Source organism: Dermacentor andersoni, chromosome 8, assembly GCF_023375885.2.
Source record: "Dermacentor andersoni chromosome 8, qqDerAnde1_hic_scaffold, whole genome shotgun sequence".
Lineage (NCBI taxonomy): Eukaryota > Metazoa > Arthropoda > Arachnida > Ixodida > Ixodidae > Dermacentor > Dermacentor andersoni.
In genome coordinates, this window is record NC_092821.1 from 5,527,702 (window position 1) to 5,549,119 (window position 21,418).

At 45.3% G+C, this 21,418-nt stretch overlaps 1 protein-coding gene across 1 annotated transcript; it reads left to right on the top strand.

Moving 5' to 3' along the window:
* The first annotated feature begins 812 nt into the window (after positions 1-812).
* LOC126526711 (uncharacterized) lies at positions 813-13,255 on the top strand. The gene is made up of 4 exons (XM_050174567.3): positions 813-876; positions 5,418-5,492; positions 7,038-7,132; positions 12,168-13,255. The coding sequence occupies exons 1-4, from the start codon at positions 813-815 to the stop codon at positions 13,128-13,130; spliced, it is 1,197 nt and encodes a 398-aa protein (XP_050030524.3). The 3' UTR covers positions 13,131-13,255.
* Positions 13,256-21,418: the final 8,163 nt, after the last annotated feature.

Below are 21,418 nucleotides of genomic sequence, written 5' to 3' on the forward strand. Positions count from 1 at the left end.
TCGCATGCCTCATAACCGTGTCAGGGTTTTGGCACCTAAACCCCAGACTTTAATAGTTTGTTTGACAGAGTGCAATATTGAAATCAGAATAGAATACCCAGCTGGTTCATGGTGCATTTTTCACATGAAGTTCACACATAAACATTGCTATTCATTATTTACATCCAGCATAGTGTTTGCTTGATGCCTAGTTATTTGTCATTATGGTCACTGCAGACATCCCTTGTTCATACCTGGCGACTCCTGAATTTTCTCCTGGTTTACGAGTTCAAGCTATTATCAAAGTTATCGTGGGCAGAAATTGTGAAGTCACTTGCCTAATAAACTGAACCTGAGCAGATAGGTTATTGGTAACACATGGTCAAGGTACTTTAGTTCAGCTCGGTGAAGGAAATAACACCGTTGTGGATCGTCGCTTTATAGATACTGGTGGGATAGCAGGTGTGCCATGATATTCGGGTAGCACTTGAAATGCATGTTTATACATGCATGATAGTAGTGCCTGTGTATCCACCATGCCTTCTTTTGTAATTGTGTGTCTAACTCCATTTTTTTCAAGATGTACCAACAAGCCTACATTGGTACCCTTGCATGAGGGTTCATTGCATACCTGTTGGAATCCACTAAATTTGTGTGCTCAATACATGACCTGTACCTCACATTTATGAAGCAGTGGCAGACAGTAATTAACTATTTTTGCTAATTGAAGTGTATGACAGTGTTTTGCTGGCAGTTATTTGAACACAGCATTAATAAATTTAAATGCAGAGATTGCTCGCAGCAAGTCCAGACAAGGCACATGTACTGTGACCATGGGCCGACAGGCTGCAAAAGTGCCAGACCCAGTGATCTGCACAGCGGCGTCTTTGAATGAAGGTACTGTTATCCTGTGTGCCTATCTGTTTGTGGACTGCCAAATTGCGTTTTTTTTTTGTGGGTCCTTGCACTGTAAGTCATGTTTCAAAAAGTTGTGCATATGCCACTTGACGAGCAAAGTGTGTGGTTGACTGGTAGCTAGGCAATTTTTTATGTACAATGTCCAGATGAGTGTAGCTAGCGCAGGAAGTCACCATTCTTTAAATCGGTCTAGAAAACGTCCTCCTCCACCCACCTCAGGTAGCATGAAACTGCACTTTCCGTGCCGCAGCTTCAGTAAGTGTAGGTAGAAGACAACAGACCAGAATAAGGGTGTTGCAAATGGATGGCACCCTTCTGTCTGCGACTATTGTCACTGTCAATATTGAAACGTGTACTTATCTTTATCGGGCGACCACGTTTCGCCGCCTAACAAATCTTATCGCACAGCACGGGACCCGCCTGCATGTATCCGAAGTTTCTGGAATGTTATCGATGCTTCTACCCGCTGTCTGTTGTCGCCGAACCTTGTGTTATCTGATTTCATCGCGTGACGCGAATGGTGTAGAACTTTGTGGAAAGCACGCGGGTCCGAATGATTAGTCTGCAACATTCAACGACTGCTGCATAAAAGTCGACGCGCTTGACCCGCAGATCAGATTTTCGACGATCACCGACTGTGTTCGCCGCTCTCGTTGTGCTTTAAGTGTAGCCTGTTTTGTAGGCACAGGTTTGCCCAATAAAAGCTAGTTTTGCCTTTCACAATATTGCTACTGTGTTTTTGACGTCACGACCACGTGACAATATACATTTTCTTCTAACCTACTTGTTTACTTTCTGCAAACATTGATAGCTGCTTACAGGTTTTGCAAAGCCATTATATGCGGGGACGTCATGGGGTGACTTAATTTTAGTTGTGAAATGCATGTATGACCTCGTCTCTTGCATGCATCTGCAATAGAATTGGCTAGCAATGGAACTAATACACCTAACCCTCAATATAATAAAGCCACACTTGCAGCGAGAAATGTAATTACATTGTGAATTTTGATAATTTGAGATTTTGAAGGTCTTTACAGTTGTGAAAATAACTTCCCAAATTGCTAAAACAGTCCAGGTGGATGGTACCGCGTCAGCAAGTACCGCATATAGTTGATCCTAACGCGCCCTCAATTGTAAAGCACACCTGTTTGCCGTTACCTAAAGAAAGAAAACTCCTTTACAGAACTGCATACCTCATGCTTTCATGCAGAAATACAACTTTCTCTCATTTGAAAAAAATGATGTACAGTCAAACCAACTTGTAATGATACCTGTTTTGAAAATATCTTGGTTTAACCCTGAGAAACTACTGCACTGTCAACTTTTGTATGTTTTCCATGGTGAAATAACCCGCTTACTACAATGTCTCGATGCCGCACTATCGTCACGAGACATTGAGATCCCACAACCTTCGCATACGAAGGTTGTGGGATCGTTTTCCGTTTGCAACAAGTTGTTTTTTTATCCACTTTCATTTCCATTAATTTATTGTTTCTTTATTTCATTTATTAAGCACACGTAATTTCCCCTATGTTGTCTTTGGTGTCAATGTTTGTTGGGTTTTTATGAGAATGTCACTCAGTGACACTAACACTGTCTGCCGACTAGTTGGTCAATCACTGGTGTCATGTCTCGTCGTTTTCTTGTCAGTGTCGGTATAAAGTTGGTAGCATGAACAAGCCTTAAGACTAACAATAGAGCAGCATCCAGTATATTTATAGTACAGTTTGCTGCATGATAGCGGTATCGCATATACCACCTCTACTGAACATGAGACGAACTGCCATGTGTGCTTCATCTGATGCAGTTGTTGACACCTTCCAAGTTTTGTTGACCAGATTACACGTCCCACTTACCTGATCTCTTGCAGAAAAGGCAACTCGCACCTGATGTTTGTTACCAATTTTCTTCAGTCCATGGTCCATCCTACGTGTGTAAGAAATAACAGCGATCTTCTTTTTTGTTTTTTGCTGCTATGGGGAAGTGCCTGTATTTATCTTGTTTACAAGCCCTTCACAGAAATAGTAGTGGATTTAGGAAAACCACCTTTCTTTAGCCGGCTTAGCTGTCGCTGAAAAATTAGGTTGGCAACATGGTGATAAGACTTTCAAGAGCCAAACCGAAACATGTTGCAGCTAGCTACAGCCGCCAACCGTTTATTTCGACCTCAGGGGAACTGTGGAAATGTCCGAACAAACATGTGTCCGAAAATAAGAAAAAAAATCCTTGATTTCCACGCACTTGTTCTGGCTCGGCAGTAGGCTTGAAGAAATCATGAACGCGCCGTTGCACGCTGTTCCGTTTACACGCAATCAGATAAGCCTGAATCTTGGAGACGGTCGTACGGTCACTACAGGTGGCTGAAAGCAGTCACTGCTTGTACACGCTCTGCATGCGACGGCAGCATAGCACATGGTACGTCACCTTCCGACTCATCTCCGGCGGTGCAGCAGAAACCTGACGAATGATCTCGGCGTCGTCGAGTTCTGCGCATGTCAGTACAGCAGTGTCAGCAGCTGAAAAACTCAAATGAGACGCTGTCCGGAATTGCAATGCAACCACTGCGCAGGTCTCGGCAGAATATATTCGGCGTCAGTAGGGAGCACGTCGGTAGGCGTCAAATCCCAGTCCTCCCGGAACCCGCTTGCCGGCATTCCTCAGCGCTGTCTGCGCTATTAAACAATTGACGCGATGTTTACGTATGCCACGTTGGATCACCGCAACCTCGACACAGCACACAAAGCAAACATCACCATGCCGTCACGCCGACACCACTTGCACAAACGAAATATTTGGCCTACTCGCAGCGTCGTACGCGAAGAAACAAATCAGCTGCTGGATTGTCTTGACATGGCTTACTAAGCTGAAACCCGAACTGCTGTAGAGCCACTCTATCCGGGCAGAAACGATGATGATGAGCGGGGATTTGCAGTAGCGCCACTTCGTGGGGCCGCAAGGAGGCTCCGTTCAATACAAAAATGTCGTTCAGCAAGCAGAACCAGGCAGCGGTCAAAGTCGGTGCATGGTGCTCTCGTTCGAATTGGCTCAAGGAGTGTCCGAAAAATCACACTAGAGGTTGCAAGGTGTCCGAACTTTCGGCAGTTGTTATACATTATGGTCTATGGGGAGAGTGGCGGTGCCGCCAATCAGACCGATAATCGCACATGTCCGAATTTTTGGAGTCCGAAAAATTGGTCGGCGACTGTATGCCCCTTTATACTAATTTTTAGTGTGCAGACGAGTAAGTGAATATTGGTTTGTACTGCTCACATTTGGGACTTGTAATGAATCTCAACTTCAAATCTTAAGGCTGGCTAGCACACTCAAAATTATTAAAAAGCAGCATACATGCATCATGTTTAGTTTTGGCTCTTGGGAAGTCTTGTCACCCTGTTGCCGATTTAAGTTTCTCACGAAAGCTAAGCCAGCTATAGAAGGACAGTTTTCCTAAATCTACTATTATCTCTATGGAGGGCTTGTCAAGAAGAAAAATACAATCCCCCAAAACAGCACAAACCAAAAATATATGGCCGTTACTCCATACAAACACCAGATGTTGGGCATGGACTGAAAAACATTGGTAACAAATATCAGGTCTGAGCCGCCTTTTCTGCGAGAGATCAGCTAAGTGGGACGTGGAATCTGGTCAACAAAACGTGGCAGGCATCCACAACTTTGTGTAAGATGAAGCGCACTGGGCAGTTCGTCTTGTGTTAAGTAGCGGTGGTATACACGGTACCGCTACCATGCCGCAAAATGTACTATAAACAGACTGAATGCAGCTGTTACAAATTCTACAGGCTCAAATCTGGCGGCACATTGTAGGCACTGCCAATGCGGCCGCGTTTCGCCAAACCGCAATGCTGTTCAAACATTGCAAGCTAACATGCCTACAGAGAGCTGAGGCATCGCATGTACATAGATTCAACCTCGTGTGTGAGCCAAACGTCTGTTATACTGCATCGCAAAGAAAAAAAACCATTTTGAATGTCCTGATTTATTGGTACGCACCACATGACCAAGCATTTATAATGATTTGTCGATCAATAAACTCGGTTGTCAGTCGGCATTCATCATCCATTCCTTGTCCCATGGCTGCACATATATCTAAAAATGTTTGCAAGAGTAATAAGCACTGGCCACCATAGAATCCAGCCAACATCAAACAAGGCGAATCACCATCTGATCACCGAGTGACTGCGGCTTGTGGATATGTCTAAATCCAAGGGTCGACATCATTTTCTAGTAGCACATAGCAATATGAAAGAATGCATGCAAATAACCTCTGCATCTGTCGACATTTCAGGATTTACCTTTCAGTTCCAGGCACATACGTCAGATGGCTAAAAACTTGATTAAAACTGTGTCGCAAAAGTACTTTTGTACATTGCCTAAGAAATACATGGCTTCCAGTGGAACTAAAATCAGTGAATGAATATAGCTTGTTATGTTGAGGTTTCACTGTGCATAAAGCTCTTTTCAAAGCAAAATGTTTTTCACAGTTTCTTATGATTGTGCAGAGGTGCTCGAGTCCACCAATATGGACTTTGAAGGCGCCAGTGGTTCATCAACCACAGCAAGGATGGGACTTACATGTGAGTGAGCTTTATTCTTTATTTAGTGGAGAAAACACATCAGGTACTTTAACTGGTCAAGATACAAAGCAAAAGATCACTTACAAGATATTTTTTCTGTGCACGTGTCTGCCGATAGTTTTGAATGGCCAACCTCTAGAGACAGAGGAGTGAAGCTGGTGGTGAGGGAGCATTTTTGTGGCAATTATTTCAGAAAACATATTATTTGTCAACTGTGGTTACATTGAGGCAGGGTATAACTTTCTGTTAGATATACTAGTGCAATGAATGCTTTGCAGAACACTGTTAAGTATGCACCTTTATAGCGAGTATGCACACTATGCAAGTTCGTGCTCATTTTCTTAGTACAGCAATTGCAACATTAGAAGGTATACCTGCTGCTTAAACGCACAAGTGTTAAACGCACAAGCCGAAGAGTCTGTCGAATTCAATAAAACGCACATATACAGATGCGGAATCCTATAAACCATGCAGGTAAATGCTGGATGGGATTTTTCACTTGGGAGCGACGTAATCGCCGGTTAAAACTACGCTGTTGCTTGGTGCCGACAATCGCCGACAAATCCCGACAATCGCATCCCTGCTTACGTTCCACGAGGAGGCATGCAGGAACATAACAGTACAGTTGTTCGCCCTGAAACAAACTCACTGGATCACTGAATACAGCTTTGCAAAAAGCATACTCACCAAATAACATTTCTAGCATGAAGAAATGCTAACACTTCGCTTTCGTTTGCGTCAAAAACACTGCTTGCTACCAGCAACTTTTGCTTCTTGGAGAGGCCGGCTACGTACATGTAGGGAACAACGCCGAACTCCTCAGGGAAACGCAAGCTCTCGAAATTTACCATTAGCCTCTCACTAAACCACAGCGCCAAACCACCTGCGCCGTGCTTCATGTGTGGCGGTAGCGGTCAGTCTGGACGAACACTATTGGCGACGTCACGAGGTGCCCGACCAATAACAGACGGAAACGAGGCCCGTGAGCTGCCCCGAGTCTGCTCCTGCACTTTTCGTCGAAATAAAATCTGTTTGCGATTTCTTTCGCTCAATTTCCATGCGATATCCGAATTCGGAGGGTTGGAAACCATTATGTACAGCTCTTCACTCATTTTTTTTCTGGATTACTCTGCAGCTTCCCTTTAACAAAGCACTGGTTTAAGCATGTTAAAGCTATATGGTGTTGCGCTGCCAAGCACAAGGTCACGGGGTTTAATCTCGGCCACGGCGCCACATTTCGATGGGGGGTGAAACGTGAAAACACCCGTGTATTTAGATTTAGGTGCATGTTATAGAACCCTTGGTGGTCCAAATTATTCCAGAGTCCCCCCTCTATGACATGCCACATAATTAATGGATACTATTGGCACAGATGACCCCATAGTTTTAAGCTAGTTAAAATTGTAACTTCATGGCAGGCTTTCAGTGCATAATTATGCATATATGTTGGCCTGCCTGTGTGTCTGTTTTTATTGCTGTGATTTCTGCACTGAATTAGTAGCCATGACCACTATATGTTTCAATAAATTTTGCCATTGGCTCCAGTGGAGGCGACTGCATCAGGCAGTGCTGTTTTGCCTAGTGCAGCACAACCAGGGCCACCTCAGGCAGATGAGCTGTTTTGTGTTGTCGATGGACAGGTGAGGCCGAATTCTTTCACTTTGTCTGCATAGATGTGCTTTCTAATGAAATTTCAGGTAAAAAAGACATCTTTGTATCAACAATTATGCCACGTGTCGGGAAAGTGACGTTAGTGCACATACATAGTTGAGTGCTAATGTAAACACGCATGAGCCTCAAGAAAAGTCAGTCTTCCTAAACAACCACTGACATACAGTTTAAATGTGACAACCATTACAAAAAATAAAAGGTTGAATATTCTGTGGTGTCATGTCAGGACGAGTTATATGCAAATGTCACGTAGGCCAGCGTCGTGTCCCAGTTGCAGTGATGGGTGGAAAGGGGTATCGACAGCATCTCTACGAGTGTTGGGTTGAGACATTCTGTAAGACCGTTTGTTTGTGGGTGTTAGGTGGTGGACAGCTTGTGCACAGAGCGGAAGAGGTCGTCGAGAACTCGAGACAAGAACGAACGGCCGCGGCCTGTAACTGTCAAGGTGCACCGTGGTGTAGAATAACATCGTGGAGGAGAAAATCAGTGATATCAGTTGCGCAACTAGTCGGCAACAGCTTTGTTATCGCATAGCATGTCGCATAATCAGTAGCGACGGCCATCCACTTGTTCCCCCTCTAGTTATCATCAGAAAAGGGCTGAGCAGGTCAAGACCTGTGTGAAAGAAAAGGTTCAGAGGGAACTTCAATTGGATAGAGTCGTCCAACAGGTGGCAGGGGAAGTTTCTTCCGGCGCTGACACAATTAGCAAGTTGCGACATAATGATGCACAGAGCAGTAGAGACCCGGCCAGAACCGGCGTCGTACGCGGGCGTATGTATGAAAAACCTCAAGGCTTGCAATTTTTGAGGCCACATTGATCGAACTCATTCTTTCACTGTTCTTTGCTCGGCACTGCACCTATTGGAACCAATTTTTTTATTTCTTCATTGATTTCTTTTTTGCAGGGTTGAACTATAATATATGACTGCTTGCTCACGCAAGGTGGGCAAATTTTGTTAAGTTAGTAACTTGCATGTATTAGTAAGCATTACAGAAAGGTCAAATTCAAGGTGAGATGTTGTGTAACACCATTTTTATAAATCATTTTCGATGTGCAGAACAGAAATTGTTGGGTTCTATCAGAAATGGATGGTTCTCAGCTATGCCATACTGTTTTATACAAGTGTGCTTTAGTGTTAAGAGTACTGGTGAAAAAAAAATACTTCGTGTCTTGCAGGTACTGGTTGGTGAAAACCTCCATATGCCAGAAAATAGGTGGCACTGCATAATGAAGTCCAGATCAGATGCAAAATGCGTGCTGGATGGCGCCAGACATCTGTGGACCCCAGCAGAAGCTGGTGAAAGGAGCTTGACTGGTAAAGCTTGCCGGACGATGTCCGAATCATCGTGCAAGCAGGCGGCAACACCAGCGAAAGTGGATGCTGTGAAGAATAAGTAAACAGTCAGCTGATTTAAAAAACATTGCTGTATATCTGAAAGTGGTAATTTATTTACTCACATAATGATCACACTATTTTGTGAAAAAAATTGACACAGATTCCTGTGTGCAATCATTACGCGGGGTAAATGTCCCCTGAAAAGAAACATTTTCTTTTTTCGCCCCGCATTTACTGCAGGATGACATTGGGTCAACAAGCAGGCGGCTACCGCTGTCAGTACGGGACAAGAAAACAAAAATGGTGGCCGGCAGAGCAAGCCGAACACGCCGAACATGATTATATTCCTTCTCGTGAGTACATTATGCCCATTGAAGCAATATCTTCCGTATCAGTAATGAATAATGCCGTTAATATTGGCAAGTTTGCGACAATAATTATAATGTTCCATGTCCACATAGAGGGGACAGAAACAGATGGGCGCGCTTAGCTGCCAGTGACGTAGAAACAGCCCACGAGTGCAGACACGAAGAATCTAAAGGCGCCCTTATGTTGTTGACCACAACCATTATGAAGCCTACAAATAAAGCTGAGGCAAGTTTGGTTGTAGTATTTTTTTCATAGAAGTGCGGAAAGTAATGAAAGCAATGAAATGGGGCATCTGCTTAAGTATGTTGGGTGCGTGCAGACCGCTTGGTATGTCTTCAAGAGCCGTTCACGTAGCATTTGACGGATAGTAAGCGCGATCATCATTATCTAGACTTGGCACACGACATTGCTGCGACAAGTTCATGGTGCAATAATTACACGGGAAAGGAAAAAAATTGAATTTTGAAAAAAATTCAGGGCGTGATCATTACGTGAGTGCGATCATTATGCGAGTAAATCTGGTATGTATGAGTAGTTTTGGTGCACACACAGCAAAGGGAAATGCCAAAAAAAGGATGATGTCAGTGTACCTACTGTTTATTATATTACACAAAATTAGATTTCAGCCACCTCATGGTCTTTGAAAAAGTGTAATGTAGACTTGTGTGATCATAGTTTTCGATGATGGAGAATTCATTACAGTGTTTTTGAAGAAGTATCTGAAATAACTTGGCAAATTGTTTGGTCTGAAAAGAAGCTTAAAGGGGTTGAGACACCAAATTTTGAGGCTAGGAAAAGCCTGTTGTAGGCTGCTTCTGTATGCGAGGGCACCCATAACGAGGTATTGAACGTTGTAAATATTTGAAAATAATTTGAATTCAGCTCCAAAAAGTCATTAAAAGCTCCTCCTCGTGGTTGAGACCCATCGCTAGCGTGGCTGTTATGCTGTGACAGCGGAGGAACGAAAATATCGATGTCATAGCACACTAGTACAAAAACGTGACATATAATGAGTAGCGATGAAATGCCGATAGCCTCCCCTATGACTGAGCTAGAGGCATATAGAACTCCTTTCTCTATGCTACAGGCTTCTAGAACACTAACCGAGCTAACCCTGGCCCCTGGCTAACCGAGACATGCACAGCGCTGTAGCGGAGGGCTGTTAACGTAGCATCTGCAAGTCGCATAGTTCGGCAGCTCCGAGTGGTCTTGTTCGCTTGGCATTTCCCAACGTGTAAAGGCCCGTCCACGTTACCAGCATGGCAACTCGCCGCACGCTGTTTGCTGTTCGCGGGCCGTTTTGCTGGTGAACGGCGAGATTTCTCTGCCGTAGAGAGGCTGGGACCGGGACCCATTCATGTGGCAGCCATGCGGCGAAGCGGCCAATCGGCGACCGATGAGTGGTCCCTCTGGCACCGACGGCAGCCTCACCACATCGGATCATTCGGCGGCGCCGATATCGTTGCTAGGCCTTTTCCGGTTCACTTCAAAGCTAACTCTGACGGTGCTTCATAATGAATCATCGACTCTCACAAGCCGCAATATTTTCTTACAGTTGTTGTCGCTCTAGCAATAAATATAGCAATCGCGGCATGCACTTCGAGTCGCCAGTTGTTTAACTCTGCTTGCAGAGCACGTGTTGCACGAGCAGACGACACAGCATAGTTTTATGTCACTTTATTGTGAGCCACGTGACCAGCCCTGTTGCGGTTCCTCTCTGGCGACGTAGTAACATCACTCGGAGCCCAGAAACCGAAAAATCGCTCGGTATAGTAATGCTATTATTAAATTATTTATCGGGTATCTGTGAATCCCATGTTGTGTATGCTGCTTCCTGAAGCAGTATGCAACGCTTGAATCAAAGAACCCCTTTAAACCACTGCCTTTCCTATGTGCTGCTTTACCAGCCTTGGAACTTCTGCAAGATATGGCCTCTCATCACTTTTGGCTTACTTGCAGTGATCTCATCTTATTTGAAAATAGAAATGAAGGAAGAATTACTACACAAAGAACCTCGTACTTAGTGGCATGTACACTATGACATGGATATTTGAGCTTAATTGACCTGCCAAGTCCACCTATAAATTTTCATGCCTATTGTCGGTTCCAAAGAAAAGCAAGGTGCTGGGCATCATGCAGAGTTCCAGCATTTGCTGCCAGCCTGGATTAGAATGGACTGTATAGTGTGGCTGTAACTGGCCTTTTTCTTTCTGCACAGCTTCGATTGTTTTATGAATTTAAGTGCCGATAGCTCTCCTACTGGCACCAGCAAACAGTCTGCCGCAAATTTCGTTTGCTGCAAAAATATGTTTATTATGAACAAACCAGCATAACAGATGGCTTTTTCTGTTTTAAGATGCTTCCTTAGGCTTCTTTACATTGAAGATGTATTGCAGGTTAGCTTACCTAAAAAGCAAAATATATGGTGTTTAATAGTGAAACACTAAAGTATAGGTTGCTGTCGTTTGTAGCTAAACAGCGCTTGCAAACCAGCCATATGACACTGGTTATTATGTAACTTTTTTATGCCTTCATGGCTGATGCTAATGTTATGGTCCGCCTTCACTACTGCACTTAATACAGGGTATGAGCAGCAGCTAACGGTAACAGATTCCAGAGTGGACAAACCATGCAGCTCGTCTCTTGCAGCTCTCTTGCATGCATTAGAGAAAGTGTCGCCGAGTCATGGCTCTCCAAATTCTACAGGAATTCTGGTGGTTGAAGAGCAGACAAATTATATGAAATTGGAAGCCAAAAATCCGCCCCATGAGGCTTCTAGTGCAGCTGGCATGCGACTGAGTTTTGCATTCAAGCCAAGCCATCTCGACGAGAATCCCATATTACTCAACAAAACAATGTGATGCATGTGTATGTGTTCTCACTGCAACCAAAGATACTTTGGCATGCATGCCAGGTAGCATGTTCATGAGAAATTAATCGTACTGCATTTTAATTTATGAAACTTTTCGTTGAATCTTGCTTGAAGTGATTGCAGCAGATTTCCTTCATTTACTTATTGCTACAAATTGTAATAAAAAATTGGAGGACGCCTAAGCTTCGCCTTCAAGAGTGGAACGCGACAGCGTTCCCGTCGACCCGCCAAGGGGTGTAAGACAATGGGCTACGGCGCAGCGACTACGCGCCCCGCATCGGACGCGGTGAGCGTCGAGCAACGCAGCGTTCGGCGCGACAACGAAATGTGCGCCTGAGCAAACGACGCACGCCTGAGCCTTAGAAACAGCTCGTTTCTAAGGCAACGCCGCGTTCACTAGAGGCGCTTTTGTACCGCTTTGAAGCATCGGTACGTGCTCCAAGCGTTGTGCATGTCAAGGGCTAACATACAACGTTTACACAGAGTACTCGCGGTGTTCGTATGGGGTTCAAGCTGGGAGCGCACCAGTCGCACTAATCTCTTTCGTTCGGTTAAAAATGGAGGATTAGGTATGGCACATTTGTTCATTAGGCAGATTGTGTCGAGGTTTGTTTACTTACGGGACCAAAATGACCCATTTTTATTAACTATGTTTCAAACAAGGCTGAGCGAGGCTATACCTGAGTTTATTGTATCGTCACATCGGTGCAGTCAAGGCAGAGCGCGTGGTTTCTTAAAAGAGGTAGTCTTGGCTTTTCAGCTCTTAAAGGTTCGGTTTTCCATGGAATACTTAAGTAGGGTACCACGAAAGCGCTTATATAAGGACCTGGTAGACACAATGTTACCGGTGCCATTGTATCGCTCGATGTTCTGCATTGGACCTGAAAAGGACGTACTAAAAAGAGTTAAACGAATGCCAGTACGCCCGTCAGTAAAGTCCTTCTTCTTCCAGCTCCACACCAATACTTTACCTGTGAAACCGTGGCTAGATGAAAAAGGACTTTCCGTGCCTTGGAGCGTCAACTGTTTACTATGCCGGAAACCCGAAACAGTAGAACACATTTTTCTTGACTGCTGGGATGCTGTGTTCCATTGGGACGTCTTACAGAGAACGCTAAAGAAGGACTTGCCGATTACACCATATGGGATTCGTTTCCTGCCTACTCTAAATGAAGACAAAGTACCCTATGACATGTTCATGCTGGTGTCCTTGCATAGTTTATGGAAAACTAGAATGGCCGTGAGACATGCCGAAATAAACGCCCGGCCTGTTAGAGAATACTTCATTGAAAGCATTCGTCATATTAAGGAATTGTACAATTTTCAAAAAGAAAAACCAACATGGCTCAGTGTGATGACTGATCTAGCGAACTTCAAGCGTTTTTAGTCCTGTGACCGCCAACCAACGGCAGAGATTTTGTCGTGACTGTTGTGTACTGTTAAAATGTCTTGCTTTGTATGTTGCCATGTCGGTAATAAAGAAAAAAAAGAACTAGTGGCCCAGTGCTAACGTCTCCGTCTCACACTCCGGAGACCCTGGTTCGATTCCCACCCAGCCCATCTTGCAGGTTGTTTTTTATTCATGAAGTGCTTGCTGGGATTTATCGCTCACGGCCAATGCCGCCGACGCCGACGACACCGGCTTTTCTGCGACACGAGCTCCTTAACGCTGTCGCGTTAAAATAACTTAGTTCTACATTTAGTGCATTCTTCTTTTAGACTGCCTGGAGAAGTATGTGGCTACACATCCTTCGGGGCCAGCAGCACCACCTGCTGAACACCTGCGCAGCTTTTTTACAGAAGCTGGCCGACAGGGAAAAGAGTTCGGCCACAGGAAAGAGCAGAGGCCTCCCTGCCAGATGGACAATAAAAATATTTATAACATATAACAATATACATATTGATTCCATACGGCATATGAACACGTAGCTGCATACTTAATCACATGTAGATACAGGCTACACACTTCGCAAGACTCAAGACTGCATGAATATAGCCCATCATAAGCTTTTCAGGTGCAATTGCTGCTCATTCAATCCATTGCACACCTTGCTCTTGACCCGCTGTGCCCATCAGTCACCCAGCACGCCACTCGTCACCCAGCATCACCAAGCACGCCACCCATCACCCAGCACGCCACCCATCACCCAGCACGCCACCCATCACCCAGCACGCCACCCCACACCCAGCATGCCACCCGCCACCCAGCATCACCCAGCCACGGCCGCTCGATTAAAACGCACAGGTGCGGCCTGCCGCGTCGCGCCACCGTCTATGGGCGAGAGCGTAAAAGCGGAGTTTACAGTTGTCGCCGCGTTTCGCGAGGAGGGCGCTAGTTGTCGAGGAGAGCCCGCGCGAGGCACTGGCGGGAAGGATGAGCGAGCATTAAAAAGGGCGCGCTGCTCAGTGGTTTTAATTTTTTTTTATTCGCGTGCATCATTACTGTTTAGTGTCACTCAAGATAGTTCACGCCTGCGTGATCTTTTATGCTTGCGGCACAATGGCGCGCAACTGTTGCGTGCCGCTGTGTACGACGAATGCTTCGAAGAACACCCAAATCCGCTACCACGAGTTTCCCTAGCGACGCAGAACGCAGGGCAGAATGGCTGCGAAACATTTCCCGGGAGGGACCTGGCGGAAAAGGAACAATATAGCAGCCAAATGACAGGTCATTGGTGTGTGCCCTGCATTTTACAGAGCGCCACTTCAAGGCGACCGCCAAGTTGATGGTGCTTTTGCCAACTGCGGCGTTTACAGTGCTCCCCAGTTATCACAGCTTGAGCACGAGGACCACGTCAGCTCCAAGAAAGAAGCGGCCGCGCTTGGAAAGAAGATAGGGTGATCCGCAGTCCCGGGCAAAATGCGCGGGCACTGTTGCTTCATATGACGAGTCTGTTGTTGTCAGTCAAAACGGCCGGCTCACTGCCTGAGAGGAATGAAACCGTAATGTCTAATAACACCGAGCCAGTGGTTGAAACCTGTGCTGAAATGCATGATTTGCAGATGCATCATGCCAAACTTCTCTCGAGTTTGAAAAAGACGGCCTTCGCTTGAACGGTGCGAAGGTGCTTGAGCGAAGGCCGCGCGTCCTAAAGGAGCGCTGCAGGCACTTCAAGAGAAGGTCGATGGAGCTGAGGAACGCGCACAATTTTTTGAAAAGGACAAGGACATTGCCTATTTTACGAAGGTACTCGATGGTGTTGCACAAGGCGACACGACTTCCGAGTTCATTAGGAACCAAGTCCGCAGTATCTCCATGAAGAAGCCTAAATGTGGTAACGTCATTCTAAGGGAGTGTGTAATTTGGAAGGCTTGCTCAAGCAAAGGATATGACCATGTAAGGTCCAGAAATCTTTTTAGGCTTCCTTGCCGTTCAATGCTGCAAAGATATATATGTTGGCCATTCAACTGGTGTAATTGGCGTCACTTTGATGATAAAGGAGCGGCGGTGTATAGAATTTTTTCTTCAGCACCTTTTGCAATGCCGTGAGCTGACTTGCGGAGCGGTGGGCCGTACATGGAAGTGTGCAAAGTTTTCGTGAGAAAGCTCTTGCAACCGGTCCCATGCACACTGGGCACGAGATATTAACCTGTCAGTTGAGCGACTTGTACGCCTGGCGCAAACGCCTCTCACCAGGAAAGTACTGCGCCTGTGATTACAACAACAAAGAGTATTATTTTTCCTACATGGAGAATAAAGCAGTTATAACTTCTCCGTTGCTCTAGCTCGTCTTCTTTTTTCTAGAATGAAAAACACAATGCTTCAGTAAATACAAGCGCACTTGTCAACAAGCGGCTGTGCTGTTGCAGAAATAACTGTTGCATAAACGAACATATTCGAGAGTGTACAGCAAAACGGCAAGGAAGGAGGAAACAGAGAGACGCGCACAATGTCAACTAGCCCAAGCAACCACTTTAGTTACGAACGAACAGTTGCTATATTTTGGTGGAAACATCGCCAACCTGGTACATTCGGTAGTCACGCTTACTAATATGATTAACGCTATAAAAAAATTATTATCGCCCTTTAAATAGCGGCGAGAGCATGCGAGCTTCGCTGTCACGCTGTGATCCGCCGCAAATATCTCCGGCTGCTCTCCCTTACTAGTGGCGCCGCTGCGGTGGCCCGGATCACAAGGCGAGCTACGCCGTCTCCGCCGCATACGGCAGGCCACACCAGTGCGCTTTCATCGAGCGGCCGTGACCCAGCACGCCACCCGTCACCCAGCAGCGTCCAGCATGCTACCCGGCACCCAGCATCACCCAGCACGCCACCCGGCACCCAGCATGCCACCCGGCAACCAGCATCACCCAGCACGCCACCCGGCACCCAGCATGCCACCCGGCACCCACCATGCCCAACAGCCAGCATACCCACTACCATAATCCGCCATTATGATGGATGATGGATTCCCTTATGCCCAGCATCGGGCAAATTTTCAATAGGGTATTAGGCAGCAGACCTCTTCTCAGCTCGAGCAGAACAACGGCAACTTGCCTTTCAGTAAAAGAAAAGGATTAATTAGTAATGATAAGTTACCATGTTCTTGCTGAGTATCATACAATTTGACTTTCATGCATATCCACTCTCCGCTTTAGTACTACAACTGAATTATTCGTAAAATAGAGTCTATGATGATACCATTCGCTTCTCTTGTATGTCCAAATTTTTTCGCACTGATACACGGCTTACTGCTTGCTTACTGACAAGAATGCCTTGACTGCCCAGACATCGTTCGAAGCAACACGTCTTGCTGCACCGCAAGAAGTTGCACCAAGGTAACACAGCAGAGCAGCCAGAGCGAAGAACTTTTTTTTTCTGGTCACAATTAAAACGTGCACCTAAGCAAGAAAGTAACGATCACAGGTAGTGAGCCACTGCTATTGCCTGGAACGTTTATTTCCGTATTCTAGCAGAAGTTATTGTATCGGATACAGTATGCTCTCAAGACAATACTAGCGTCAATACAAGTGCGCAACTGAACGCAGTTTTATTCTACGCTTTAACGCGAGTGAGAAAAGTTGAGAAGTACCACACGGAAATTGCGACCGAGCCGGTCGCGCTACCACTGGAAGTGATCTGAAAAGATAGGGCGATCCCTTTCCCCATTCATGCGTCATTTTTACCCCAAGACGTTGCATAGTGGTCTTTTGAAACATTTCTGTTCGCGACACTGGCTTACCACATATAATTTTAACACCTACGTTATGCAAACAAAATAAGATTAAAATTGGCTTACCTCATGAGCAAGTCACGAGCGCGCGTAGACTGTTGAACACCCGTGGAGAGGAAGCAGGCTATCCGTGTCCAAGCGCATACGTGCACCCAAACACAGGACAACCTCTTCGATGCCGCAGCGTGCAGAGTTTTGTAAACGACGCGAAAGACATCCAGCGCAAATATCCCCGCGCGATGACGGCAAATGACGAGCGCACAAGCGTACACCACACAACGACAAATTCGGAACTTTGCCAATTCGAACGTGCCGAGACCATAGAGTTACTATACTGACTCTAGAGGACAAGCTACCCATAGGGCCCATGCATTGAAATCGGGAACCGCAAGAGCGCCGCCATGTTGCTACGCGCTGAGGTTGCCAGCTCCTGAGACGCTTGCTAGACTTGGTGAGAGTAGTCAGTTTTAATCCGGCAACCGTAGCAGCGTAGCCGCATGTCGTCTCGCTTGTAGTGTCGTGATGAGTGCGTGCAGCCGTGTGTTTGGGCTTTATAAGTTGGTTCTTTATTCTATGTTGCGGGACGGTGTGGGTGTGCTCCATGTTGGCCGTACAGGTGGCAGTTATGCAACCGAGGGATGATCCTGTTGAAGTTTCCCGCGGTATGCGGTTTTCAGCGGTCACGCCTGTTGCAGGAGTGTCACTCGACGAGGTTACGAGCTCGATGCTGTGGTCAGATTCCTCGTCGGCGTTCCGTAATTCTCTTCGCACGGGCGCGGTATGTTGCAAAAGCCGCTTTCGCGATCTATCATCGGTTTTGTTTTTGTTATTATAAGTACTGGTCCAGCTGTAGGGCACATGTAACCGACAGACGGAAGTCTCAGGAGAGCACCTGAGATTATAATAAAGCAGGTGGCGCAGGAACTCCAGGGCACCCAAGGGACGGTGGGGGGATCAAAGCTCGAAGCAGAACGATACGTAGGTTGGGGCCGCCGAGCCAGGTGTGTGCCAGGGAGTGTTCGCACGGACAGCTCTCCAGGCACGCGCAGCAGTGCCTCGCAAGGTTGAGATACATTAAAGGCACCTGCGCCCATGATCTTTTGCCTCGGTGCCGTGGGCACGATTAACGAGAATAATATGGAGGGCATCCGGTGCAGTTGCGAATGCGTCATGGCAAATGTAGCTCGCGTCGCCTGGCGTGTGTAGTAATATCAAGAGTTGGTTGTATGAACTTTATGCATAATACGCTTTGTTACAGTACCTTAACGGAATGGGTCTAGAGGACGGTGTTGGTACATTTTTTCGTACCGCCCTAATCCTATACCCCCCACTACGAACACATACACATACCTCTTTTTTTATGTATACATACAATTGCTTGCCATGACGGATCATAGCCTCCTTTATTTTTGAAAAATAGAGGAGACTATAAACGGATTTACCAGTTCAAGTAGTCAACTTGTCAGTAATTGACACAGGAATCACTGTAATAAACACAATTCCACGATCGGATTGTTTACTTCCTTTTTTCATTGTAACACTGAGGACTACATAGAACTTAATTTTGTATATGTGAGAGAAGTATGTGGATATCACGAGTTTAAGCCAATGTGCGATACACAGACAAAGCAGCTGCTACAAGATGAACTGCACTGAGGGCCACACAACACATACGTAATAAAAGGTGTCAATATAGGGGGAAGCTTCAAAATGCGCTCTGTAGCACTGCAAAGTATAACGTATGTGTACAATAAATGTTAAAAATGAACAACGCATCAATGTCCCATTTGCCTTCAAGTTTATTATCAGGTTCAAGTTTACTGAAGTTTATTATGAGCATATGTACAACATGAATCTACTGACACACCCGCAGTCAAGGTGCCTGTTCGAGGTGTGCTGCCTGCCTCACTGTAAGAAAAAGAAATTGGGTGAATGTCGACACCAGTGCCACTGCTTCTTGGGTCTGACCTGCACGTGCCTCCGAGGCATCTTTGCGCATAAATGTACTGGCGTGGCGAGGCGTAGGAGTCATCCGAGAGAAAGACTATCGTTTACATGGAGAAGTGGCTGTTCACATTGCCTGTCGCTTTCCCTCAAATGTTTCCTTGGTGACTAGGGTGACACACCCACAGTCAAGGTGGCTGTTCGAGGTGTGCTGGCTGCCTAAACGAAAGAAAAAGAAATTAGATGAATGTCGATACCAGTGCTATTGCTTCTTGCCTCTTACCTGCATTAGCCTCCACGGCCTCTTGGCTTGCGGAGTCTGTATGAGGGCGCTGCTGTGGCTAGGCGTAGGCATTGACTAAGCAAAAAGAAAAGGCCATTCAAATGGGGAATTATGGAAATAAATGCAGTTGTTATGTCTGCTTCTTGCACTCTTCTTACCTAAAAGTTTTCAAACATAGTGTCCAGTACACACCAGCACTTTGACTGCTTCTGCTTTTTACCTGCAGGTGTTGCTGCGAGATCCTTAGTATGGCTGCGTGCAGCATTGTAACGTTTTGTGTAGGCATTTTAAGTGGTAGCCAAAATATATGAAGAATCATCCTTGTCTGCATGAATGCTATCAATTTCTAAATGCAGTGGTAACTATCACTATTAGTACAAGGCCCCCCACATCTATGCGGCAAGTGCCATAGCTCGAAACTGAATTTTTCCTTTAGTGTTTCACAAGGTGTTTGATATGTCCACATTAGATGTGTTTCTTTTTATTTATCCCATTTTGGAGGGAGCATCATTAAATTGTTTTTTATTTTTGCGAGTCTTGTTTCTTAGTTTATTTCTGACTTTATCAAGCAGCAGTCTCATGATGCTAAAGTGACTTATGTAATGGCAATCAGCTTTTGTTTTGCAGAAAAACAACGCATTTCCTGACCGATTGCTTGACATTCCCTCACTCGCATAATTTTGCAGAGTATTCTACCTATATTGACTTGCTTGACCTCCACTAAAGAGCCTTGCATTTTCAAATACGACTCTTTCCTTAAAATCATTCGACACTTCTCATAATTTCTGTACCTTAGGCTTCTGATACTATGCAGTCACCATTTTTGCTTGTTTCTGACTAGAAATGTCTTCTTTCTTTTAGAGCTTAAATTTTACACTTAGAACACACAGAAGGGCTTGCCATTGCATATCTACATAAAAGGGAAACATGTTTCATTAAACATTTGCAAAATCCAATTGAAGATTGATGAATGCAGCTTGCAGTGTCATTTGACTGAATCAGCCATAAAAGTAACTCATCTCACTTGGTAAATTAAAGCACATATTAGTGTGATGTACAAGATACGTTACACTAACGTGGGGGGTTCTCTTGCTTATACAGCAAAATAATCGGTGCGCGAGAAAAAAAAATATTTTTGCATACCCCTTGTACTCACTGATTTACGGAAAATGAGCTGGAGCTGTCCACATGATCTACTTGTTTTACCGGCGAGTATGCTCAACAAAGATGTGTCCCAGCTGCTTAGTGGTATTTCAGATTATGTCAGTATTGCATATGTGCCTGTTGTCTAAAATAATTGAATTTTGAAAATGCTCGCAGGTATCTGATGTGCATATCTGCAGTTTATGGATACATGTAAAATACTCAGCATCAAGTGGAAATGAACGGTCCCACAGGCCCGGAGTCGATCATGCAAATAGATTCGCTGCACAAATTTGTGACCAGAAAAGATATGTCACATGAAATGGAATGCAAGGAAGTGTTGAATATATTGCACAGTTAATAAAACGCCTACGCTATTAACATGTGGGTTGATGCACACATGCAAAACGGAGGTGAGGCGTGCAGACAGGACACAAGAGTAGAGAAGTGGAAAACACGAGCGCCGTCCACTTCTCTACTCTTGTGTCCTGTCTGCACGCCTCACCTCTGTTTTGCATAATGAATCCTTACCAACTAGCTCAGCTTTCTGTCGTTCTAAGTCTCGATGCACTCGATTTCGTCCGCATTAGGCACTCGCCTGTGGCACAGAAACACTGGGCATCAGGCTGTTTTTCTGCTGCGGCCTCTGTAGAAGCATGATTGTTCAAAGTGCAACAATTAACCAGATTCTATGAGTTGCTTGTGGCTTCGCCAATACAATTCCGGTGCGCTGGTCCGCCTGTCCAGCAATTTCCTACTGAAGGGACACCTGCAAATAAAAACACCGCTCCGCATGTAGAAAAATGCTCTACTGTGACGCTTCTCAAACGATCGTGATGCACCACAAGAGCTGCCTACTCGTTTGATATTCTCAACAAGGAGATACATTCGTTTACTTACATGTGAAGATATATGCCACAGCACTTCGGGGCTTCGATGGCACATAAGGCACGAGTGTGCCATAGCGTCCGATGTTGACGCTCGATCGCATGTCAAACCTAAACTGTACGAAACTACTACGCATCCAAAAAACAGATTCGAAACCGAAATTCGCGTTATCCTTTATTGCATTATTGCGTACATCGTGATTTACATAAGTCACTGACTTAGCGATCGCTTTCTGTAAACTTA

Excerpts from the sequence above, each read along its gene's own strand:
- LOC126526711 (XM_050174567.3), top strand. The coding sequence starts at position 813 with ATGGGCCGACAGGCTGCAAAAGTGCCAGACCCAGTGATCTGCACAGCG. Across the intron at positions 877-5,417 it reads AGCGGCGTCTTTGAATGAAG|AGGTGCTCGAGTCCACCAAT; the intron begins GTACTGTTATCC and ends ATGATTGTGCAG. Across the intron at positions 5,493-7,037 it reads AGCAAGGATGGGACTTACAT|TGGAGGCGACTGCATCAGGC; the intron begins GTGAGTGAGCTT and ends CATTGGCTCCAG.